The sequence below is a fragment of the Hippoglossus hippoglossus genome, chromosome 13, assembly GCF_009819705.1.
Source record: "Hippoglossus hippoglossus isolate fHipHip1 chromosome 13, fHipHip1.pri, whole genome shotgun sequence".
Classification (NCBI taxonomy): Eukaryota; Metazoa; Chordata; class Actinopteri; order Pleuronectiformes; family Pleuronectidae; genus Hippoglossus; species Hippoglossus hippoglossus.
The window spans coordinates 5,717,768-5,742,964 of record NC_047163.1 but is presented as its reverse complement, the minus strand read 5'-3'; the positions used below and the strand labels follow the sequence as shown (position 1 = coordinate 5,742,964).

General features: G+C 43.3%; 2 protein-coding genes across 4 annotated transcripts in view; one reads left to right on the top strand and one right to left on the bottom strand.

Annotated features, from left to right (window-relative positions):
• The window catches only part of frem2b (FRAS1 related extracellular matrix 2b), a 58,229-nt gene extending 53,869 nt beyond the window's left edge, over positions 1 to 4,360 (top strand). The window contains exons 18-24 of the mRNA XM_034603885.1: positions 9 to 113; positions 354 to 481; positions 562 to 696; positions 1,345 to 1,471; positions 1,832 to 2,019; positions 2,103 to 2,249; positions 2,669 to 4,360. Coding sequence (XP_034459776.1) covers positions 9 to 113; positions 354 to 481; positions 562 to 696; positions 1,345 to 1,471; positions 1,832 to 2,019; positions 2,103 to 2,249; positions 2,669 to 3,178 — 1,340 coding nt within the window. The 3' untranslated portion in view covers positions 3,179 to 4,360. The remainder of the gene's footprint in view (positions 1 to 8; positions 114 to 353; positions 482 to 561; positions 697 to 1,344; positions 1,472 to 1,831; positions 2,020 to 2,102; positions 2,250 to 2,668) is intronic.
• A 1,164-nt stretch (positions 4,361 to 5,524) lies between these two features.
• LOC117772619 (tripartite motif-containing protein 3-like) lies at positions 5,525 to 22,211 on the bottom strand. Of its 3 annotated transcripts, none has more exons than XM_034603886.1 (13): positions 22,053 to 22,211; positions 12,730 to 12,902; positions 11,902 to 12,142; positions 11,543 to 11,694; positions 11,266 to 11,446; positions 10,430 to 11,159; positions 10,129 to 10,232; positions 9,865 to 10,032; positions 9,610 to 9,778; positions 8,692 to 8,751; positions 8,381 to 8,451; positions 7,646 to 7,786; positions 5,525 to 7,550 (listed from the first exon to the last, which is right to left on the bottom strand). In XM_034603886.1, exons 2-13 carry the CDS (start codon positions 12,873 to 12,875, stop codon positions 7,398 to 7,400), a joined length of 2,316 nt encoding a protein of 771 aa, XP_034459777.1. In that variant the 5' UTR covers positions 12,876 to 12,902; positions 22,053 to 22,211; the 3' UTR covers positions 5,525 to 7,397. The 3 variants fall into 3 exon arrangements, with proteins under 3 accessions (XP_034459777.1, XP_034459778.1, XP_034459779.1); XM_034603887.1 differs by lacking the exon at positions 22,053 to 22,211 and adding an exon at positions 14,718 to 14,918; XM_034603888.1 differs by lacking the exon at positions 8,692 to 8,751.
• Between the last annotated feature and the right edge of the window lie 2,986 nt (positions 22,212 to 25,197).

The following is a 25,197-nucleotide window of genomic DNA, read 5'->3' as shown; positions in this document are numbered from 1 at the left end:
CTGTGCAGGTGCCCTCTACCCAACCAGCATGCGTATAAATGGCCACGGACGACTGGTGGTCAACTTCCGCACTGAGGCTCGGTTCAGAGGCCTTTTTGTGTTTGCACATCCAGGTACTGAACATGAAAGTACTTCTATTTTGTGTTGCATTAAAGTTTAAATAACACTTTTTTATATGTATAGATTATTTTAATAGTGCAGGAGAGGAATAATTTATATTCATTAGTTAAAATATGGTATTTTAAGGTATTTCTTATTATCTTGTTTTACGGTATTTGTGCCATTTTTTTAAATTTGAATATGTTGATTATACTGATGTCACATATAATTTAATTGACGTATTTTTCCATCAGCTTCACCACTCACCTCCATGGTCATGTGCCCGGAGCACGCTGGTTTGACCTTCAACATCAGCCTCGTGAGGAACGAGCCCACCTACAACCAGCCCATCCAGCAGTGGACCTTCATCTCGGATTTTGCCGTAAGGAAACATTTTGTTTTTCTATCGCAGGTAAAATTTGTTTTGTTTTGTTTTTAACTCTCCATAATTTCCTCTCTCAGGTGCGTGACTACTCCGGCACATACACAGTGAAGCTGGTTCCCTGTACATCACCTCCCAACCTGGAGTACACCATCCCTCCTGTGTGCAACCCCAGAGAGCCTCTGACCTTCGACCTGGACATTCGCTTTCAGCAGGTAACTTCAACTCGTCTATAGATCGTTGAATCCTTTGGGGAAATTCTCTGAAATGGAGATTAACACGTACAAGTATACGCCTAACGCAGATGTAAACAGAATATGATTTTTACACATGGGGGCCTCTGCTATCAAATAAAACACATTATTCCATTGCACTGATGGAAATTATGAATTAAGCCGCACGTATGGATGTAGTCACTTATTTTACCTGTAGTCTCAACAACGTCTTTTAATTCTGTTGCATTTTAAATGATTTATTGTCAATTATTCTTTGTGAAAGTTTAATATTAAAAGTTAAATTTCCTGCCTCTACTATTCGTTGACCCCGGTTGAAATACTCCCTCCTGGTCCACTTCAGCCAAAGTTTCATTAAAAGTAGGAGTTAATCGAACTGAAAACAAGAGGTATTGTTAATGTTTTTATTTTCCTAAAGCGTCAAATAATCCAAAGTAATCTCCACACAGTTATAATATAATATTCAGACATACTGTAGAAGTTGTACACTAATCCCAGTGAAGTGTTGACTGGGATCGAACACCGCTCTCTTCACCTTGTGCCCCAGACAGTTAACCTCGCTTGCCTTTGTGTCTGAATGATAATGATGATGATGATTTGTGTGTCTTTGTGTTGTCTCCGTGTTCGTAGGTGAGCGACCCCGTGGCCGCTGAGTTCAGTCTGAACACGCAGATGATCCTAATCTCCAAACGCTCGCTGTGGCTCTCCGACGGCTCCATGGGCTTCGGACAGGAGAGTGACACGGCCTTCTCGCAGGGTAAAGCACAAACACACCAACTACCTCAGATCCTCATACCTAGTAACTGCAATTCTACCGAGCCCAAAGAAAAATCCCTGTTTGAAGAATGTTTCTGTTGATTTAGCAGAAATGTTTCCCCATTATTTCCTGACTCACCGGGGGAAAAAAATGAAAGTAGAACGAGGTGTCATTTCGACCACTTTCATGTATTTTCCCAAAACAAGAGCCTGAGTTTTTAGTTTTTCGCAAAACAAAATGTTGAAGATCTTTGAAAAGTCCCTGAAGCTGCTGTTCGAGTGAACGTCGAAGCGTAGTCGCTCTTCTTTATTTAGTTGCGTGTGTTTCTCAGTGATGTGATCCGTGTCTCTCTCCCCTCAGGAGATACGGTTTACAGCCGAGTGATGGTGGATCCGGTGCAGAACTTGGGCGACTCCTTCATTTGTAACATAGAAAAAGTTTTCCTCTGCACCGGAGCTGATGGATACGTCCCCAAATACAACCCCAGCAACTTTGAGTTTGGCTGTCTGGCCGACGCTCCGTCGATTCTCTACAGATTCAAGATCATTGTAAGTAACTGAAGTACATCTCTCATTGTGTCGCATGTGCCGTGTGTCTTTTCAAAGGTTAATATTCTTCCCGGCAATTCCAGGACAAGGCCCAACCGGAGACCCAGGCTCGGTCATTTGGCAGTGTGGCTTTCAACGCCTTCCTGGCGGTGGACGACCCCGACGCTTTGGCTCTGGTGAGGCAACCTGGGTCCGACGGTTTCAAAATGGATTCCTCAGCTCTCTTCCAGGTCAGTTTACAGGTCACGTACAATAAACACATTCAATACACAACCAAGAACAGTGCACATTCTCACGTTGCACTAATCCTTCATGCGTTCCATCATGGGTCACATGATGCTTGAGTATATTGTATGTATATTTAAGTTTTTGCTTTGTGTGGCCAAGGTAACTCAGTCTGGCTTTAACTGTCAGGGAACTGGTGAAATGAAAACATACTGTAACTAGAATGGTCCTCATCTCCGCCAACGCCCAACTGTCCCTTTATGAAACCACATTTACATTCCTTGGAGGATTGACCTCTTCTGAGTGCCGTTCTAGTTAAAATGCATCGAGGGGAAAAAGGAAACTGGTGTTCTTCAAATGTTTGTTCCATAAAAATGACCTCAAACAATAATTTGTGAAAACAATAACTGTCGCCCCCCCTCAGGTGTCTGCAGGAAGAGAGTGGTACATTCACACCATCTACACCGTTCGTTCCCGGGACAACGCTAACCGTGGCATAGGGAAGAGGAGTCTGGAGTACCATGTGATGAGCCAGCACACAGACCTGCTTCCAAAGGGTCAAGGGCGCGTCAGGAGGTCGGCCAACGACGTGCCGGACGTAATCGAGGAGATCGGTGTCAGCAACAACCGGGGCACCAACATCCTGCACATCGCGCTGGACCCTGGCGCCCAGCGGAGGACGAGCCCGGAGAGGGAGATCTTCACCAAAGGGATCATACTCGGCGAGGCCAACCACAGAGACGACGGTGACGACGGACTCGTGTTGATCATCGGCGTCTTCGTGGGGCTGCTCCTCACGGTTCTCATCGTCATCGTGGTGGTGCTGCTCGTCCGGTCCAAGCGAGGGAAGAAGAAAGACGTCCCCAAGACCTCCAGCAGCGCCGAGCCCATGATGACGCAAGGCCTCGGTGGCGGCGACAGCTCCGAGGTTTAAACCGACACGGGCGGTGGAGAATCTTTTAGTTGACATGTTTATTTTTTTTGCAAGTGCCTCACAGTTAGACAAAAATTGAAGATTGTGTGAAGCAACACAAATTACAAGAGCTTTGATTCTTTTCAGAAAATCTACTTGAAATATATACGGGATCACTTTTTTCACGGCCTCGCGCTGGTCAGGACACGAACCAGGAGGCCGACTGCGCCAGTCGCTGTTCCAAGGCACTTGTCAAGTTGTCATCGATCACTTATTGATTTGCTTTTGATGCCACTTGATCCAAAAAAAAAATATGTTTTAATGTTTCCAAAGGTGCTACGGAAGACGCCTGTTGACTTGAATGGTTATTTGGTGTTTTTACCGAGTAGGTCAAGAGGAGCTGGAGGCTTTGTGTGGTTTGACTCGCTGCATTAGGACACTGTCCGTCGGTCGCTTACACTGAACCCGCAGAGAATGATTGGTCCTAAAATTCAGTGCGTGCCTAAGGACTCACAGGATGTTAAAAGGTTTTCACGATGCGTTTTGTTTTGTTCTGTGTGATCAGCACGACGTCCGACTCGAGTGAAAAGAATCATTTTTTTTGTCATTTGATTGAATATTTGTTTTTCATCGTGCTCACACGTTTCTGCATGGATTTACTTTTACATTTGTTTGAAATTGTGAGAAAAAAAAGTGTCTGACCTGCTGCATTTTCTACCACTTTACAGCCCATCCCATGAAAAACAGCCAAAATATTCACCATTATGATTTTTACACCTTCAGAAATTGACATGTGGCACTAAATTCAACAAGAGAAAATAATCCGTAGTTTTTGAGACAGCTGGTCTGCAATGTACAGTGAAGAATAGCAGTGGTTTCCAGATCCTCTATTTCCAACAGGAATTACTTTAACTTCAAGGAAACGCTGGTGTGAACTCCAGTTGTTCATCAGGATTATCAGAGGCTGTAAATCCCTCCAACACCAGGGCTACGTTTTCACTGTGCTGATATATTTCTTATATCATCTATTAGCTTTCACTTAAAGGGAATGAAATGTTTTTACGCTCAAATCATCGTCCCCATTATGACAAGTTCCCTCCCTGGTTTATTAGTTTTAAATGTATTTATTTATTTTTCAATTTCACTTTGATTTAGTTGCTGAAACAAATATAAATATATATACATCGTCATTTGTTTGGGGATTTTAATTTGAACCCATCTCAAACTGTAGGACTAAAACAGAAATACAGTTCATGTTTCGTGTTTGCATTAAAACATTGTGCACATAAGATGAGACGTCACTCAAAGCTTTCCACGCATCAGTGTTGTTTATGTTCCTCGTTCGTTTCAGATCCAGGCACCGGATTGCCATAAAATCTGATTACCTCACACTACTGAGACATGTTCCTATCACTACTTTATAAATGTAGTGTGTGTTTGCAATTTTATTTTTTAAAAATTAAACTTCTATGCAACCTGTGATATCACACCTTCATCAAATGTTTACTCCCAACAATGATTATTTTGTTTTTTTCCTCAGTGCACGAGTTGCTTGCTAATTTAGGTTTAACACTGTATCAATGTACTGTGGTTTTCCTCCTGTTCTTTTCCCACTCTAATGCTTTTGAGTGCATTCTGAGCTTTTTATGCACATGTATGTATGTATATACGTATGTATTACATATAAATATACCATTTGGATGTTTTTTGGGAATGGTTATTGTTAAAGAAAATGCATACTGTATGTGCTGTAAGTATTTGTAACATAGACCAGAAGCACAACGTGGTCTGCAAATAAATAATTTTTCAAGAAAACTATTTGACTTTTTCTTTTTCAGCACAGGGCGGCACGGGGGTACAGTGGGAAGCGCTGTCGCCTTACAGCAGCAAGGTTTGAATCCAAGTTCGGACAGGGGTCTTTCTGTGTAGAGTTTGCATGTTTGTTGTTTGGATGGATTTTAGTTTTAAGCAGCCACCAGGAATATCTATCCATTAATCCACGTGAGCATCTTGTCTCCTCTTTTGTCACAATGTAAAAATGTGTCTATATCTTAGCCCTGTGGTTCCCCGCCTCTAAACTAATGTCAAAGGTCAATGCTCTTGCAGGGAATTGATCGTTGAACTTATGCATCTTTGAATATCTATGGATCCATGTGAGCATCAGTCAAACAAATACTTTCACACTCTAACTACTACAACCTGCTCTGGGATTACTCACCTTGTTTATTCTAGGGTGATTAAATCTAAACTTGCTCTCACTGACCCATTATGTGCACTTAACTCATCACCGCCTCATTACCCCCAGTTTACAGGAGAAACACATCCCCTGGGTGCAGGCAGATCACACGCAATGAGAACAAGCACAACATCAGTAAACCATGTGCTTTTATTACCAGTGCATATTCATAAAGAAAACAAAAAATCGTTTGTAGTGGTGTGACACAAAGAGCGCAGGTTAAAATGCTTCGGACACGTCTCTAAAAAGGTGGAACCCCTCGAGTCTATAAAAGATGTCCGGGCTCCTGTTTGGCAACGAGTCAAACGACAGACCAGGCGCACGTGAAACCGCAGCTTCCTGGTTGAGTTAACTGGTGAAAGCAGGTCACATCCTGCTGGTGTTGGTGATTATATCAGACCAGGAAGCTGCCGTCCTTCCCGCACCTGCTCTCTTCATCTGCTCTGGCACCAGGGTTTCGTTTGACATTACAGAGATTGAACACTGGGAGAAGCAGGAGCAGCAACACCTCTACTGGTACAAGGGGTTTCTCTACATGGCTTGATACAGTTCAGGCAGAAACTGGGATATAACAGCGATTTTTTTTTGTTCAGACAGCCGAATCCAGGATGAGGTTTCTGGTAAATATTGTCTTATAAATGTAATACTTTTGTCATGGTTTCCTATGTGCAAGCAAAACAAAACAAAACAGACAAAAAGATGGTAAAACAGAATTCATGTTCCATTCCAATAGTTTCATAATCTCGTGTTTTGCACAAGTCAGCAGTTTTCTCACAAAATCTAAAAATCTATGAAACCATTTTGTTTCTATTGTTTGTTTGTGATATGAATGGATTTCCTGAGATATGTGTTATTTCTGAATCCGGTTTGGAAAAAGCCACAAAAAAAAAAAAATGGATTCTATGAAACCATTCTTGAAATCTTTCACCATTCATCTGTAAGAAACTGTAAATTTTGATGACATCCCAAATGAAAATAAAGAAAAAGTGTCACTAGTTTTAGAAAACTGCTTCCCTATGTGCACAAACACTGATTTTTGCTGGATTGTGAATTCTCCTTTACAGTGAAAAGTGTGAAAAGAAAGCACACACCCGTTTAGAAAAATAATTTGTAAATGCTGAACTAGTGTATAAAATAAAATAAATTAGCTTTTTTTATTGTTTGGTTTGGTTTTTTTTCCCTTTAAAACAGACATTAACAAAAAAAGGATTATTGTGCTGCTTACATTAGCAATAAATATGACACATTTCTTCTTATTCAGCAAGTGCTGGGTATGTTTGGAAAAGCACAATCTTTGTTTTTGTATTTTTAAACAGCTGCCATACACACGTTTAAAATCCTAGAAAGTCCTTGACTGCTGCTCTCCCGTGAGCCAAAAGGCCCGTGTTTCAAATTCATAGCACATACCGAGTGATCTAATATACACAATATACATTTATGTATATACAGTACATACAGCAAATCAATGCACGGATGGTGGTGTGATTATGTCACGTGAGATGTCCCTAAATGATTATTATTTTTTACATTTCATTGCTAAAGAAAGCGCAGCGCTGTTCACTTCACTGTAAGCATCTACTAGTTGATGAGAAAAGCAACGGATGGGTACACTGTGCTGTTGCCTAGGCGTCGAGATCAAAGAAAACTTCATGCATTTGGACGAGTTATGGCTCATAAATACTTCTACCACCTACCGTGTCCGCTCTCACACAATCTGTGGGGCAACGACGCGAGAAAGCTTCTGCACTCTCTCTAAAAACCAGTCCATAGCTTCATGTCCACGACTTGTCCCAAAGACGCTATATCACCCAACCTCCACTACACGTCATTAAGATTAAAACTCAGGTTCAGACACGTAATTATATCCGGGGGGGGGGGGGGGGGAGATGGTCTGATGTGCACATCAAAAGGCTGCAGTGGAAAGGTCGTTGCACCCTGTGGATTACATTGGTTGTTGTCGTTTGTCAGTGCTTTGCAGTGGTGAGGATGGCGCGCCTCAGGTCTCTACTGCAGGTAGCGGTAGACCTTGAAGCAGTGGTTCCCGGAGTCGGCCACTGCCACATGACCATCAGACGTGAGGGCCAGGCCCTGGGGGCCGTACAGGGGGTCCGCTGTCGTGTTGATGTAGGACAGGAAGGACCCTGAGCTGTCGAACACCTGCACAGAGGTGACGGGTTGGAGAAGTGAGGGACGTTCTTAATCAATGAATTGACTCCGTGTGTTTCGATAACATGTGGTTTTCTCAAACTAACCTGGATCCGACTGTTGCCCCAATCTGCAACGATGATGTTTCCGTTGGCGTCGACGGCCACGCCCGTCGGAGCGTTGAACTGTCCATTCCCTTCTCCATGGGAACCGAATTTAAACAGGAACTCCCCGTCTGCGTTGTACACCTGCAGGAGAGATCACACAGGAAACACGTAATACAATATGTTGAGGAAAACAGGATACGCAGAATATTAAAAAATATATTTATGATAACACAGCTATTCAGCCGTTTAGTCTGCTTAGACTTTAATTCACCTGATGAAGGTCTAACATCGAAATAATTATAAATGAATATCTCACTCCAAGTCAGACAGTGTACGCAAGTGTTTTTAATAACATTTGGTACAATTTAATTTCGTAAGTCATTTTACTACATTTATTGGGCCTTTTTAATCAATTTAAAGAGGATATTAAGTGTTTCCATGGAAACATTTGCAACATGATTGTGGAAGAAAAATTATGAGAAGAAGATCATTTATACCATTTAACACGTCCACTGCTTCATTTAGATAAGTGGGATTTATTTTATTTTTTAAATAAAAGTAGGAAATACTGAGCAAAGAAACTGGGGGAGATGTTTTCCTCAGATTAAATTAATATTAAATGTAACATTAATTAATAAAACAATGTATGATTTTCCTACAAACCGTTTATTCACAATACTTCCAACGCAGGTTTTGTACAAAAAGAAAGTTCACAGACACTTGAAACAAACGTACCTTAACTGAATGGTTGTGGAAGTCTGTTACCACAATTTCATTCTTGTTGTTTACGGCCACAAAGTGAGGACCTGGAAACAGCAGAGGAAACAGGAGAAGGAAAAAGGAAAAGATGCGTCAGCGGCTGCTTTACAACACACGAGAGGAAGTCCCTGACTATTTTTGGACACTGAAAACACAGAGAACACAAAAGACACTCAGAGTTGACGTGGGACACAACGTGGGACACGACAGAGCTGATGCATCGACATGGAAAAAGAACATGGAGATTTGTTTGCTCAGTTCACACTCACAGGGAATTCATTACTTACTGAAAACAGGGCCAGATTTACTAATCTTTTGCTCCAGTGCAATGTTTGCACCACTTTTTTCTGAAGGGAAAGAAAAGGTCCAGGTGAGAAATGAAAAAAACTGACAGAACGAGTGAGTTTCAACAGAAATACTGTCGCCTGTGCAACAACTGAGGCAAGTTCACTGCAGTAATACATGCAAATAGTTTATTACAATGAATTAAAAACAGTTATTTATCTTATTAACGGTTATTTATTCTCACCCAAAATCTGAGTGAGAGGTAAAGGTTTGTGGACAGCCGTGAAATTTCAAACATGGTTTATAATTTGAACAGATCTGTCTTGTACTAAGAGGATTAGGTGTTTTTGTACAAGATTTTAATGCAACAATAATGAATAATAATACTTGTGCTTTGATGGCCATAATCACAGGCAGTAAATAAAGATGGACGACATGACGGCTCCCAAAAATGTAGCCAAAATATACTGATATCCCCCTGGTGGCTGGCTGCAGTATAAAGGTATAAAACTGATCCCCTTGGTTTATTTGTTCTTGGATTCTATAAAAACGTGGGGGTGAAACGTCATGATTGACAGCTGAGACTGACTCCTGATTGGTCAAGAGCGTTTATCTGCGGGAGATGCGTCCATCTTTATTCACAATTTTTGTGCACAATCGAAGAAAGCTGCTATACTATACATGCTAACATTAATTAGCACTTCAGATTAAAAGGAAACATGCTGGTCATTAAATAAATATATTTTTACAAATGAGCGTGAATATTTCCTGTAAAGAAACAGAATTAAAATCTGTGAATCTGGCCCAACATCACGCCCTGGAACGCAAAGCATCATGGGTTGTGTGCATCTGTTCCTATAAGAGAAATAAATCATGAAAACATCATACTTTAGGGAACTTGTAGTTTTAGGGAACGATACCTGCAAAGTGTCTGTCTGAAGTTCCTCTCGCTCCGAACTTGGTCACCAGCTTCCCGTTGGCTTGGAAGATGAAGACACAGCAGGCTTTGTTATCAACGGTGATGATGTGGCCATTCTTATCCACGGCGACGCCTTTCGGTCCCATCAGCCTCCCGGCGCCGATTTTGCTCTGCGACAGTCAGAGGGACACTCGGGTTATTCGGTGAATCTCTGTAAGGAAAGTTGTGTTTTGTCCTCGTGGCTGTGACCGCTCACCTTGAACTTGCCGTCCGAGGAGAAGATGCTGATCCACCTGTTGTCGTAGTCGGCCACGATGATGTCGCCGTTCACGTCCACCGTGACCCCCGTGGGGCGCTGCAGCTGCCCCGGGGAACGGCCCCGGACACCGAACCTCATTTTAAACTGCCCGTCGTTTGAGAAGACCTAGAAAAAGGCAAAAAATCCAATCACCTCACAGCCTAAACCCAGAAGTAATTCATGATATTTTTATTACAGATCCAGAGAGTAATGATCACTGACCTGTATGCACTGGTTGTTGCTGTCCGCCACCACAATCCGACCGTTACTGGAGGTGGAGATTCCTTGTAAGTTGGTGAACTCTGCTTTATCTCGACCTCTTGTTCCTGTCGTATAAACAAGAGATACTTCACTTAAATATATGTCTCGAATATTTTCATTTGTTCCATCAGTGTGAACAAACCAGAGAAAACAGAGGGAACTACTTTGTGTGAAGTCTAAAGCTGAATTCTCTGCATCATCAGGTAATAAAAATGTAATAAAAAACTTCACATAATTAAGAAGAAGCCAGTTATCCACCCACCCACTCTGTAGATCAGCTCGTCCTCTATGGGGTTTTCCTTCTTCTTGGTGGTGCTGTACATGCTGGAGGGCCTGCGCACGGCCTTCTGTCGGACGTGACCTCCCCCTCCGCTCGGGGACTTCACTCTTCTCTTCACGTCCTCCGGCGACTGCAGGACGTCGGACGGTTTGACGGCCCGCAGCCGGTACGGACCCCCCCTCACGGGCAGCTCGTACAGCAGCAGGGAGAAGGTGTGCTCTCCCTCCGTGCGGATGGTGTATCCAACCTCATAGGTGCCGTTTTTGTTGTCCGCCACCTCTGCCTCGGTGCACGCTCCGTCCGCAGAGATGATCTCTGCCCTGAGAGAAGCGTTCCCAGTTTTCACCAGTTCTCCATCCTTGTCTTTAGTGGTGACCGTGACGGTGGTGTGCTGGCCGACCAGCGCGTGTCTCAGGCCCTCACCGGTGGCGACGCTCGTGTGGCCCACGGCCCCCGTTGTGATCAGGACTCCCAGGTTCTGGATGGAGCGCCTCAGTCCGTCCGTCTCCACCTGGCATTCGAGATGTCCATTCTCGTGAGGGTGCTCGGGGAAGGTGTGTCGTGCCAGGGCACTGACCCGCTCGCCCATCTGCTTCTGGACCAGCAGCACCTCCGTGGCGCTGCCGTGGCTCAGCGCCTGCTCCGTGAAGTTGCAGCTGCTCTGAATGTTTTCTTTGCCCTGAAGCAGAGAGGTCAGCTGCACCTGAAGCACCTGCGATTGTGCAAAGAGACAAGAAGCAGACAGTCAGTGGTGCTTTCTGCTAAAACACAGCACATTTTCACTCTCTTACAATTTAAACCTTAGAAACATGTCAGACCTTTTGCTTGGTGCTGCAGATGTTCTCCACCTCAGTGACCAGGGCCGTCTTGCGTTGGTGTAACGCCTTCTCCAGCTCGTCGAACGTGTTGCTGATGTCAGTCACGGCGTCATCTTTCCTCTCCGAAAGCTGCTTGGAGATTTCATTCACAAGCTCGATGGCTGCCGTCAACTGAGGTAGTCTGCCAAGATAAATGAATAAATAAAAATATCAAATTAGCATTATTTATTTACAGCACAATGACAAAAAAAAAATCAGTTGATGGATGACATTGTACCTGTTGCGCACGGTGTCCAGCTGATTGCTGAGTGCGGACTTGTGTTGCTCCAGCACGTCCCTCAGAGGAACCGTCACATGTTCCCTGTGTTCTCCCTCCGTGCACTCCAGACACATGGCGGTTTCACACGACTCGCAGTAAAACTCCATCACCTGCAGATGGTGCAGTGGAGCAAGAGACAACTCAACATTCCTACTTCTGTGGGTACATCCGTTTGGAAATGTTAACAAATATGAGAACTAAGTATTTTAATATGAGATGTTGTGAAAGTACAAAGTATTTTCATGAACTCTGGGGTTAATCTGGTGATTTTCATCGACTGTATAACATGCTCCGTCCTTTAGATTTTTTCGACTGACCTTGCCCTCATGGTTGGGACAAGAGAGGGGCTGACAGGCCGTAGCTGCACTGGCCGACTCAAGCACGTTGCAGGCCTCAGGTTGGCTGCACTCGGGGTCTCGCTGCAGCACCTCCATCAGGTTTGTGATGAAGAAGTTGTTCTGCAGGGCTGCCACGCCCTTCTCTGGCAAGATGGAGGTCTGTCTGCACACGGGGCACGACAGCGTCAAAGACTGGGGAGGGATGTAGTTCTGTAGACATCTGCGCAGAGAGGAGACGTGGAAAGAAATTATTTAAGTCCACATAAAAGCAGTAATGTGACAATAAAAATAAATGAAAAATTAAAATTTGAAGAAAAGGTGAAAAGAAAACGATAAAAACAAAGTAAAAAAACACGACATCTCATGAGAGCAAGTCTATAAAAATGGGTTTTTAGAAGTGCTTTAAAATAATTGACTGATATCTCGTAGATAGCGACATTCTGGTCCTGACTGTTTTCACAGGGCACAACTGTGAATCCAATTATTTAAATGGCTGCAAAGCGACGCTGTGGAAATCAACATTGGCTGCCAACACTTTTGTGCCATTAGGAACGCTGTCTGCTTTTCCTGCGGCCACGTTCAGAGTGGTTGGTGCCTTACATCATGCAGAAGTGTGTGAGTGGCGTGATACTGGCTCATTACGCACTGTCCATTTTCTTCAGACGTTCCGTTAATGCATCCTGGTTAGGGAACTTCCTGTGAAACACTATTTACGTCTTTTCCTATGTGCTCAGCTTCTACGTGAGCCACACAATGAGTGAAAAGCACTGTGCAAATAAAAGCTTGAGTGATTGATGCAGGACTTACTTCTCACAGAAGGTGTGCAGGCAGGGCAGCACCTTGGGGTTGTGATAATGATCCAAACAGATGCTGCAGACCAGGAACTGCTTGTCTATCTGCCTGACCACGGGGCTGGCGCTGCCGGTCTCACGCTTCGCCATGGTGACGGACATTCAGAGGCGGCACGGGGACCACTTACCCTGCACACACACAGCATGGAGGAAACGGGAGAAAGGTCAAGCAAGCCTCGAGGAAACATTCAAACAGGGTGAGGAGGGCGTGTTCATTTACCCTCAGCATGAGCACCGGGAAGAAATGAGTCATAAAGCTGTTAATGTTATCCAAGGCCTGCATCTATCTGCTGGCGTTTGTTGTGCTTCCCCTCACTTATGAAACGGTGTCTGCAGGATGAGCCATTTTCTTTTTCCGGCAAACATCCGAATAGCCAGAGGTTGTTTGACTCTTTAAAAAGGGAAAATCCTAATCGAGATGATGAAGTGTAAGAAAAATTAATACATGTAATTAACACCACAGGGCAGAGCTCTCAGCCAAGACAACTGTGTAGTATCAGAGCCAACATGTCTGAGTTTACAGAGTTAAAAGTTCAGTATATGTTTTATTATGCATCTTGTTTCCGTCCCGCCGGCGATTCTGCCGTCTAGAGGCAGCAGGCACGGTCAAAATACTGTTACATGAAACTGTATCACTGGGTCAAGCGCAGATTATGTGAGCGTGCCACTGGCAGGTTGTACATCTGTCATCATGTAAATAAGCACACAAAGGATTGTGTGCTTATTTACATGGAAAAACACACAGCTGTCACACACAAACAGCACTTTAATGTGGTCAATCAACGATGCCAACAGAAGAGCACCGATCTGTATTTCATGCAACAGTAACGTTTCAGGTATTGGTCCGTTGTGGTCGTTGTCTTCCACCTTCTAAAAACTGATTTGTCAGGAATCAAAGTCAAAAGTCCGGTCATCAGCCATTCTTGCCATCAGTTCACTTTCAGATTTATTAGGACATAGGACCTCTAATGTCACTATACATCTTTCTCTTGTACAATGACAATCAAGACTTTCTGTTTTATTCTATCATCAGATAGTTTTTAACTTCAGTTCATTTTAGATGCTGCTCTCCATGTCCTCACACTGCACTGTGCCTCTTGAATAGAAGCTCTACATCCACTTTTCTAGATTTCATTGGCGACTGATGGAGTTCCGAGAAGAAGGACTTGTGTGACAAATCAAGCAGTGACGTCATCGATGACAGTACAAGCACCTACACGTTGAATTACTGTAAAAACTAGAGTCTCAGTGGAACTCAAACCTCCGCCAAGGGCCAACAGTTCCCTTAAATTCAAACAAGTTGCAACACATTACACACACTCAGTGACATCACTTCCCTGAATATGCCTGATTTTGTTCATCAAGATCCATAAATTATTCCCTAGGAAAAGAGTGAACCTGTTGAATAACGCCCTTTCCTCTTCTGCTCTGACCTATAACACATCCTTCCAGCAGGTTTTAAGGAAATCCATTCAGTTGTTTTTGTGTAAACTTGCTTACAATCAAACAAACCAACAAACAAATGGACCGGGGTGAAAACATAACCTCCTCGGTGGAGGAAATTACTGAATGAGCACCTAATTCCTTATTTCAAACAAATGGCAAATAAATCTAATAATAAATACACATCCCTAAAAACTGACTGAGGTGTTTTGCTGTGTAAAAGCTGTGGATGTCACTTGGAAACTTGTCACTACACTGGGACTTAACACCACACCAGTAGCAGCCAAACTGTAAAACATCATTGTTCAGTTTCTAATGATATATTATAGTTCTGAGGGAGGATTCAAGAAAATAAAGGCTTCTGCATAATAACATGAATATTAACAGAACACCCAGTTTATATGTCTCAATATGTCATGGCTCCAAAAGTTCCAGTTAATCGTCTAGATCTAAATATTCCTAAGAATACAAACCTTTTCTAAGAGAGCAACATTGACTCACCCATCCCCTCTCACTGCGTCACAGCCCTATGACTGTACACGTCTTCAGCCTCATCCCCGTTCCACTGACCCATTAGCTTGTAACGTCTTGTTCGAGGCTGCACCTAAACAACTGCTCCCTCAATCTGACCTGGGACGGGGCCTGTGCGTCACCGCTCGCACCAGGAGCCACACAAAGCTCGTTCCCTCTCTGACATCCAGCTCTGAGCGGCGTCTGGGGCCCCTTTTCTTTGAGAGCAAGGAGAGGAAACAGGAAGCTTTGAGACGCCACTCCCCGAAAATTCCTCCTTCCCTTGACTCCCAGCAGGCTGAGTTCATACACCCACCTGTCTGTCTGTCTGTCTGTGTGTCTGTCTGTCTGTCTGTCTGTCTGTCTGTCTGTCTGTCTGTCTGTGGGGACGGGGAGGATGAGGGCAGGGGGGACTCACATTGACCTGGACGGCCTGTCTCACATTGACCTGGACGGCCTGTCTCACATTGAGCTGGACGACCTGTCTCACATTGAGCTGGACGACCTGTCTCACATGAGCTAGCAGGCCTCAGAGGCAGCTGTCCCTCTCTGCAGCACAGAGCGGCGAGCTCGAACAATGGCATTCCAGCCCCTCTCACAGCCCACCACCCCACACGTCTTCTCCCCCTCTGTCCTCTCCTCTTCCTCCTCTCTCTGTCTCTATCTCTCCCAGCCACATAAAATGTATTCACAGCATCAGCAGGCCTGATTTCAGCCGCAAACGTCTTGCAGATGGGGATTTTCTCAGGCAGCCGGGCCCCATTGTTGCCACTTGCCAAGTGATTACTGACTAAGGCGCTGTGCAGACTTGGAGGCCTTTCACTGTGCACACAGCCCGACCCTCTCCCGTCTCCCCCTCCCCTCCCTGCAGGGGCCGTCTTCCCTTCACATGGACACTGAAGTGCAGCAGCTGAGCGGTGACATCAGGAGGAAGCTCGAAAAGCCAAAGCCCCTCAGGCTCCTCCCCTCGCTCGGCTAGCTTGCCACTGCCTCTATGGCTGCAACAGCAACAGCACCCACTCGCCCTCCCCACCACCACCTCCTCCTCCACTTCCCTTGCTCCCTGCCGGCCCGTTCCCTCACCAGTTCCTCCCACTCGCCTCACCACAGAAGAGAGGATCTTGCTCTAAAAGCTCACTGACTTGCAGCCCTTGCTTAGCTGTGCACGTACATAGAAAGGAGACGACACTTTTACAAAAAGTAAAACCACAAAAACAGGATCAATGAAATCACAGCTTTGAATAAGCCTTTGTCACAAAGCTCTAAAGGGTTCGGTTATTTCAAGATGTACTTGCAGCCAAAAAAACCTTCGTAACAGACGGATGAATCTAAAAATAACATAATCCATGAGTTGAAATATTAAAAATACAGCTCTGACAGAAGTATCGCACAGTAGCAGAGACTATAGAGACCTACATCTGCAGTACACTGTGATGAATGAGGCAGCATGTGACCAGACATCCTCTTCAAGGCTTTGTCACGGGAACTGCATGATCAGCACTTCGTACAGATGAGGTCAATTATCCGAGTCCGTGTGCAACAGGGTTTTCTCTCTCTCTCTCTCTGTGTGTGTGTGTGTGTGTGTGTGTGTGTGTGTGTGTGTGTGTGTGTGTGTGTGTGTGTGTGTGTGTGTGTGTGTGTGTGTGTGTGTGTGTGTGTGTGTGTGTGTGTGTGTGTGTGTGTGTGTGTGTGTGTGTGTGTGTGTGTGTGTGTGTGTGTGTGTGTGTGTGTCACACAGGAACATGTCGCCTGCAGGAAAGTGTGCGAATTCATCTGTTTGATGGCAAAGCATCTCCTGCCACACTCTCACTCTGCATTACAGTTAAGTGGCTTAATGACCTCATACAGGGTCAGGCCCTGTCTGCCATCTGGATTACTGTGTCTATAATGACAGACACCATCACGCCCAATCAACTCAAATCTCGCTTAAAGCCGGCGCCTTGTGTCAATGTCCTGCTAAACGTGGCCTGACACACAAACAGCTAATGCTTCGTTCACAAGCCAGATTACATAGAAGGACGTGTTCCGGGCTTCAGTTGAAATGTTTGCGTCACAAACGTCTTTCTCCTAGAACACGTCTACTTCTTATATGAACGGTAAAATTGGATTTCAGAAACCTGAGCTCAGAGGAAAAGAGCTCTCAGTCGATTCCGCTGCACGAGGGCAGGTTGCCACGGCCCCATTTTACACCTGTCCCAGAAAATGCTGCTTGTTTTTTGAAATAACGAGTCGTGTACGAGCTGCACTGCTTTCTGCAGATCATCACTTTCAGATGCTTTTGTCCTTCACAATATAATGACTCATGTTTTGCCGTAAATTAAATATAATTTTACGGCCTGTGACTAATGACTAGTGGGTTTTAATGAGTGATTTTATATTACAGATGAGAAAAGGCTCCTCTTAGAATCACCCAAAAACTGAACAGATGATCTACTTCTCTCACCCGCAGTTGATTTTAATTATTCATGAGAAACATTACATAAGATTCAGTGGAGACTCCACAAAAATATAACCTCTTAAATATGTCAGGCTCTTTCCAAAGTGGGATCCTCTCAACATTTAATATTAATTTAAATATGCATTTCTCTTTATGGGGTCAGTCCATGAAAATAAACACGCAAAGACAACACACCACCATTTTTGATATAAAAGAGTTCCCAAAGAAAACTATTCACAACTACTGTAGAATATCTTGACTAAATGGTACATGGTTCTAGAAATAAATATAGTTTTTCAAACTTGTTTTTTGCTTTGCTTAATATCAGGGCAGGTTATAGTAATTGATCAGTGAAATCATTATATGAATATTAATATGTATATTGTCTAATATCATGATACAACAAGTGAACCTAAAATCACAAATAAAACCATCAAACTGACGATCAAAGTGACTTTGTCCCATATTCCCTCGTATGTCTATTAATATCTTGGCATTGTGACGTGATTTCACTGAAACATGATAAATGGCAGAGGATGAGTTGTAAATTAGTAATTTTCAGATTGTTAGTTTCATTCCTGAGCTGTGACGATTCCAGGAATCCAGGATGTTTGCACTTCAAGGCCCATAAAAAGGATTTTTCTCTTCCTCTTCCTCTGTTTGAGTGAAACCTTGAACTTTGTCTGGTATTTTCAGTCCGCCTCTCTGTATCAGCCATTTGTCTCTGCAGGATTATTTGGACTAAATACTTTGTAACCCTGATACTCAGTTCTGATCTGTTTGCTGGACTAAATCTGGGGAAAGTTCTGACCCGACTTATAGGAAGTGGTGGCCACCTGAAGATGCTCTGTCAACAGTGTTTAAATACAGACTGAACTTTGTGTTTCCATCCACAGCTGTTGTGTCCTCTCTCCCGGCGCGTGTGTCATCGTGAGGTAAATGCTCCTGTTTACACTCGGCCTGGGCACTAACATTTATTGTGTTACGTTCCGAGGAAACATGGAGAGTGAAATGAAGAAATATCTGCACGTTTTTAAACTGAGAAGGAAAGAGAGAAATAAAAAGGAGAAGAAAGAGTAAAAGTGAAAGAGACAGTTGTGAGGTTTTACAGTAACCGAGCTTTAGACACTGATTTGTTCGTTACAGTCCAAACATTATAACTCTCCACATTACTAATGCCACAAATCATCTGCATCACTGCAAATATCTATTTATCATTATTATTATTTGTTTAAAAGTATGCTGTTGATTCACTTGGCAGTAAATTGATGAGTAAATGGGAGACTTGTGATGATTATTTCGCAGCTACTCTACATCTGATGGAATCTAATCCAGACTCAAGCGTGACCGATTGCATTTTCCAATTTGTACGAGCAATAACAAACCAAAAGGGCTCCTGTGTGGTTTGGAACCAAAAGGCTGACGTGGAGCCGAAATGAAGAAAACCCAGAGCATCAAATCTCTAGGAGGACATTTCTGTGTTAAGGGGCCACTGGGGGGGGGGCCCTGTAAAGGTGCCTGGCCCTGTGATGAGTCATCAGTTATTGCTCCCACTGCACAGAAACCTCTGCTCGTCAAACTAACAAGCTGCGGCTTTCACTTTGGTTTGCATCCGATGAAGGAATCTGTCTCAATGCATCAGCCTCTGTCAGAAGAGTCAGAGCAGTGGACACAGAATGAGAGAAAAACAGTGTTTGAGCATTTTAAACGTTTCAACAGGACGAAACAAGTTTGTTTCATGAATTCATCTTATGCATAACTACGTCCATGTGTTTGTATTCTATTCATTCCTGATGTTCTGAGTCTGATGGGACTAAATTTGCATGAACAACAAGTGCCTGACTAAAATTTGCTGACTAAGTCTTTGCATGAGTTCCATTAAAAAGTGAGGATGCATGGCTCTTATTTTGAAATTCAATGAGTTGCATTTTTAAAAAGGACAAACGCTGCAGTCGTCTTCTATCTTTTTATTTCCTCTGCAGACGTTTGGTTGATGAGATCTGGCAGCTAACGAGAGAGGCATGAGAGAAAGTGACCACTTCATGTGGAGTGGGATGGTCAGCAGAATTTTTAATCAACACTGACACAAAGGAAGGAGTCAGGGGACTGTGTCTGGGTCTCTCTCTGTGAGCCCTTCATTACAAAAGGCCGGCAGAAGACAATGCAGCGTGCAGGCAGAGTTTCTGCAGGAACAACATGATGCACTGCAGGTTTTATAGACAAGAACGACCGGTGCAGCCTTGTCCAGCTGCAGTAAGAGCTGCTGAGTGACTGTGGCGTCTCGTGTAATAGCTCAGATGCTCATAACATGTCCTGTACATGTTGACCTGACTGGTAATATGTTTTAGAGCCGATAGAACCATACGTATGATATATGAGCCTCTCGAAGACAAATTGGCATATATACGAGTTTGTGATGTTTTTACAGAATGAACAAGGCAGAATAGATGTGCGCTTATGTTTACATTTCATAAATAGGTTTATTTTCAAGTTCTATATATTTATGCATTTATGTTTTCTTTTTATTTATAGTTATCTATAATAAAGTTTATGGTTAAAAATCTGTATCCCAATTTTCTTTATACCTAATATAGTTATCTACCCAAAAATCCACATCAGTTGGATGAAATGTAAATGATTTTCCAACACGATGAGTAAATGTTCAGGTTGTGTGAAGAAACTGGATTTTAGTTGTGTGTGCGATAACATTTAAATATCAGATATTTTTGTTTTCTTTCACCGTCAGAGTCCAGTCTCTGTTGCGTTCATTAATATTAATGCTCTTACATGTTAAACGAGGTCAACATTAAAATTTAACAATGGCAGCCAGTTTGTCTGTCCCCCTGTTTTTCAGTTCATCTTTATATACAGACATTAACTGCAGTTCACTAAAAAATACGGCTGGAATTAAAGTGCAGTTGCTGAAGATGAAACGAATCAACCACTGTTAATTGACTAGTAGCCCATCGACCACTCAAACCACTTTACAGTGCACATGTCTCATTCAAATACATGGGAGCAGTTCAGGGTTTAGACTCTTGCTCAATGACACTTCAGCTCTGGTGGAGCCGGGAATCAAACCAGAAACCTTCGGATACCTGCTCCCCCTTCCTGTGCAATGATCATGATGCTTTATCCTGAGATTATTGATGTAAAGTTTAGACTGGGAGATATTGCCCGGCTGCAGCCTTGTATAGTCTCATCTAATATTAATCACATGGTCTGTTGTGACTGCCTCTTTCTACATAAGGTTACGATGCTACAGAAAAGATAATGTAAACCTAAAAGTGTGGTTCAGAAAGACCCTTCTTAAAGGAAAGTGAATAACAGAGTCTGATAATGAGTTTTGATCAGTGTCAAGTGTAAATCTACAGTAAATAAAGAATGATGAGCAGAATAGAATCAATAGCCTCTGAGTCAATATGCATATTGGATTTATCATTATTCTGCAACCCATTAAAGTTATTATGTGGCAATATGAGTACCCACAGTTAAGTTCTGTTTTTTATTGTTTTGCATGAAAAATGTGGGTTTCTCCTCCAGGACATATTAACTGGACGGTGAAATTTATATCTAAAGAAGCCAGACACATGTTTTTTCCAACTTATGTTGAATTCAATCACATTTGGTTTGTACCATTTGGCTTGAATGCTAAAACAACACCACACCACTAAAATGTACCACATTTACAGAAGGGGCAATATAAACTGGAGATAAATCTTTTAAATGAAGAATCAGGATAAAACTATCTTGTTCAATCTATGTATTTATCACCAAGTAATCGATCTACCTACTTTTGCATGTGTGCAGAGGGAAATGTTTTGGCAACAAGCAGCGTGGTCACTTCTCAGTTACAATATGAGCTTTTCTTGCTGCCTACACTCTACATCTACAAAGATGTATCACTGTTCACTATACTGTAAAACCAACAACACCATTTTTGCACCACAGTTTTCTTGCATATGATCTGCGAATCCAGTCCCATGTACACAAACAGAAACCTGACGACCCTACATACTCAGACATGTAGCACATCTTCCCCTGGGTTCAGCATCCAGGACCGTCTGCAACCTTCCCGTGACCCTGCATGTGCGAGAAAGCCAACAGAGCCAAACCAGCACCAACCATTTCCACCAGCTGCTCGCGTCCAACATGTGACTTTAAGGGGATAGTTTGACACAAAGATGAGCCGTCTTCCAGAACAAAAGACGGATCAATAACCAGCCCCTGAACAATCTGCTCACACTCACAGGCCAGAGGTGTGTGGAGAAAAAAAAAAAAACTGATGCAATGGCTGTTTCTGCTGCTGCTGCTGCAGTAACAATGCAACACACAGGGTGACACAAGCACCCAAACATGCTGATTCACATGTGGCTCACACAGCTTTTCCCCGGCACTCCTCCATGCATATTCAGATCAGAGGGAGCAATGAAAGAAAGATCAGTAATCCTCCAAACAAAAGAGCACGTATGCCTGATTACAGAGCCCAGCCCTGAGACTGCAGCAGAGATGCCCACCTGCCACACAGCCAGGGCTGCCTGCGAGATAAAATGGAGAAGTGTGTGGGCTGGATGAGGAAGCAATAAAGAAACACAGCGGAGGAGATTTTTAGGGCAACAGTTGCTGGAATAACATGTTTTTACTTCATGTTTTCCTTCACTGATGTCTCATAAAAATAGAATATATCACAACCTGGTTTAAACCTCAGCCCCTCTGGGATTTACCAACACACAGATGCAGTTTGTGATGGATCAATTATTCATCCGCTCGGTCCCTGTATCACTGATTATTCCAGTTAATGGCACAAACAAGAGGAGGAAGCCGAAATAGGACACCATGGAGGGAACAGCTGAAAAAAATTAGAAGTGAATGGCTGGGATTGTACTCACATGAAATCCCAGCAGGAGGGTCAGCATTGCAGGCCGTGCAGAAGTCTTCCCATTGTCAGTGTCCCAGAGCCTCCACAACACAATCCACAGACTCCAGGCGACAGAGAGGAAAGGGCAGGGTCTGTCTGGGAGAAGAAGAAGGGGACAGTGAGGAAGAGGAGAAGGGAAAAGGAGGCGATCAGGGGGAGTGGCTGACACGCAGCATTGGCCACACAGCTGCTGGGAGGAGCCGAGGAGCCCAATGGCATATGGAGGGGGGCAGGGAATATGCAGAAGAGATGAAATCTCAGGGAACTGACTGAGGCACACACAGCCTGGCTGCCTGCTGCAAAGGGGTGTGGCTTCCTGGGATACCGCCCACTTTCCCTAAAAGGACAAAGGGTTTTCAGTTTTATCACCTTTAAGCTTTGAATTATTAGGGTGCAAGGAATTTCTGTAGTGCAAAGACAAAAGGGATATACCGCCGGATGAAGCAATCAGAAAAAAACAGACAGCAGTTCAGACCCAGAGCCTTTTTCCTTTTGTGTTACTTGCATGAAGAGCTTTTTGCTTTTTTTGAGACCATGAATATGAATTGCTGATTATTACATAGAGGGTTAGACGTCAGGGAAATAAGAGCGAGGGCAGAGGGTTGGATGTTTGCAATCAGCAGGGGACCAATACAGTTATTCGGGTGGAGTCAGGTGGTTGTGTGGGGGCTGGGGCACTTGATGAGTCTATTTGGATTCAGAATGTAGAAGAAGGAGTCAAACTATATCCTCTTTAAAGTGCATGAAGGGAGAATTTAAAGAATAAAGCAATTAGCTCAAGCTTATTAATCTAATTTGAAGCTTAGTCTTTTAATTGTGGGGGAAGAGGGGGATGGGTCAATACTTGTGAGAGGGAGGATGACAGAGAAAGGCATGGATGGATTAAAAAATAAAAAAGATTGCAATGTGTTGTAATGTGGATGCGCTCTGTGTGTGTGTGTGTGTCTGTGTGCGTGTGTGTGTGATACTGCAGGCGGTGGGGTGTTTGCCGGGGGGGGGGGGGGTGAGGGGCAAACACAGTCATCTCTGGGCTTTTATTCTGCAATGTGGAGTTGCCATGGCGACTGCTTCCTTCGCCGTAGCTAAGTCAAGATGGCTGCTGCTGCTGCTGCTGCTGCTTCCAGTGCCAGACAGGCAGCAGCAGGGAGCAGGTCACACAATCTAAACTGCAGGTGACTCTCCCACTCAGGATCTTGTAAAGAAAAATATGGTTTGTGCCAAATGATAGACGGAAGAATCCACTTTCTTTTTAATTCCATCACAAGAGAAAGTATTATCTGTTTTAATCGAGTGGGCTTTTCCTAACAGTTATTATACGTTGTTTTCTTCATAGCTGCTTTTATTGAGGCTACACGTCATATATAAACTGCTATAGCCTGAAATTATTGGGTATTTGATACCGAGATGAGATAAAATCAAACAGCATGTGTAACAGAAGGTGGGATTTTTTTACAAAAGGATGATGTAACGATAAAAAGGATCATGCAACATAATAAGATGCGCCCCCTTACATAACCTTGTTATCACGTTGCCGAAGAATACGGTGAGCTGACCTAATAATGTCGAGAGATGCTATTTATTAGTCGCTGTTTGACACTGAAGACGTTTGAAGGATTTTATGTCTCACGTCGCACAAACTCTTCTTTGTCTTCTCTTGAACTTAAACTGAACTGAAAGCTCGTCACGAGCGGAGCAGGCGTTTGAAATGTCTCCTGGACTCGCTGTCAACACACGTCAAAACCTGTACAAACAAAGCTGTGTAAATCTGTAGTTGATCTTTTTATATCTGATAATATATAAGAGGTGAATACTGCAGCTACCTAAAGTCTCTTCTGTACCAACACTCTGTTATTTGTGTGTTTTTATAAAGTAAAAAAGAAAGACAACTCACAGTTTGGTCACAATACTCTTTGGATCTCTGTAATTTCAGTGTTCATGCATCTTATAAATATTTTTTTATCAAATAAATATGAAAAAACATTCAGATTATTCCAGTTTGAATGAGAACACAGAAGGTCGTTGTTGCACTTCAGTCAAAAATCTGGACACGTCCCATAAAAGCTCATCAGTCTAAGTCACCATAACCTCAGCGACCCCTCGGATCTGCTCCTGCATCGTGGAGACGTTGGGGTCGAAGCCTTGCAGAGGCACGAACACTGTGTGGATACAGACAGGCTGGTACTTTCCATCATTAGAAGCCAGGGGGCATTTGCCCTTCAACCAACTTGAAATCAGCACCCTTCACTTTGCCACTGACAGTGCACGGTTCAGCTGTGCTCGGATACAGGCTGCCTTTGTAACACTGACCCCATTTATGACGGCAACAATGGCTGGATTGAGTCAGACCCTGAAAGCATCAACGACCTTCTGCACTGTTTTTAATGTGCCTCTGTTAAAACAGCCGAGGGAGGAGACCAAATAGGAAGAAAAAAAAAACATAGATATTTATGACGGAAATATTAACATAACAGTGTTGTATTCAAGCAAACAGTACAAGTTTATCAAAGTATCAAAAATAACAATCAAACCAAGATTTTAATGCAGTTTGATTACTCTACTATTATTGTCTCCTATCATGCTCAGCAATCATTTTACAATATTATAAACACTGATGGTATTAACTCATTTATCCAACCATTCAGGAAACATTATCCCCCGTGGATAGAAAGTTACAACTCCATATTTTGCAGTGAGTGTTTCCATCATTGTTTTCTTTGTTTACACGACAATACACAGATTGTCTGGAAATCAACAACACCCCTCCTCAACAACACTTCCCCATGCTCCTGTTATATTCTGCCATCTAGTGGTACAACATGCACAATGACTTTTCCTCTGCACAACACCGTCCAATAATAAACCTCCTCTGTCTTCTTCCAACCTTCTCTGACTTCTTCCAACCTTCTCTCAATTCTTCCAACCTTCTCTGACTTTTTCTAACCATCTCTGTCTTCTTCAAACCTTTTCTGTCTTCTTCAAACCTTTTCTGTCTTCTTCTAACCTTCTCTGTCTTCTTTAACCTTCTCTGTCTTCTTCAGACCTTCTCTGTCTTCTTCCAACCTTCTCTTACTTCTTCCAACCTTCTCTTACTTCTTCCAACCTTTTCTGACTTTTCA

What these genes read in the sequence shown, in the direction of transcription:
- LOC117772619 (XM_034603886.1), bottom strand. Translation starts at nt 12,875, where the DNA reads ATGTCCGTCACCATGGCGAAGCGTGAGACCGGCAGCGCCAGCCCCGTG. An exon ending in GTCCCAACCATGAGGGCAAG is followed by an intron (nt 11,695 to 11,901) that starts GTCAGTCGAAAA and finishes CACCATCTGCAG; the next exon opens with GTGATGGAGTTTTACTGCGA. An exon ending in CGAGCTGATCTACAGAGTGG is followed by an intron (nt 10,233 to 10,429) that starts GTGGGTGGATAA and finishes TTTATACGACAG; the next exon opens with GAACAAGAGGTCGAGATAAA.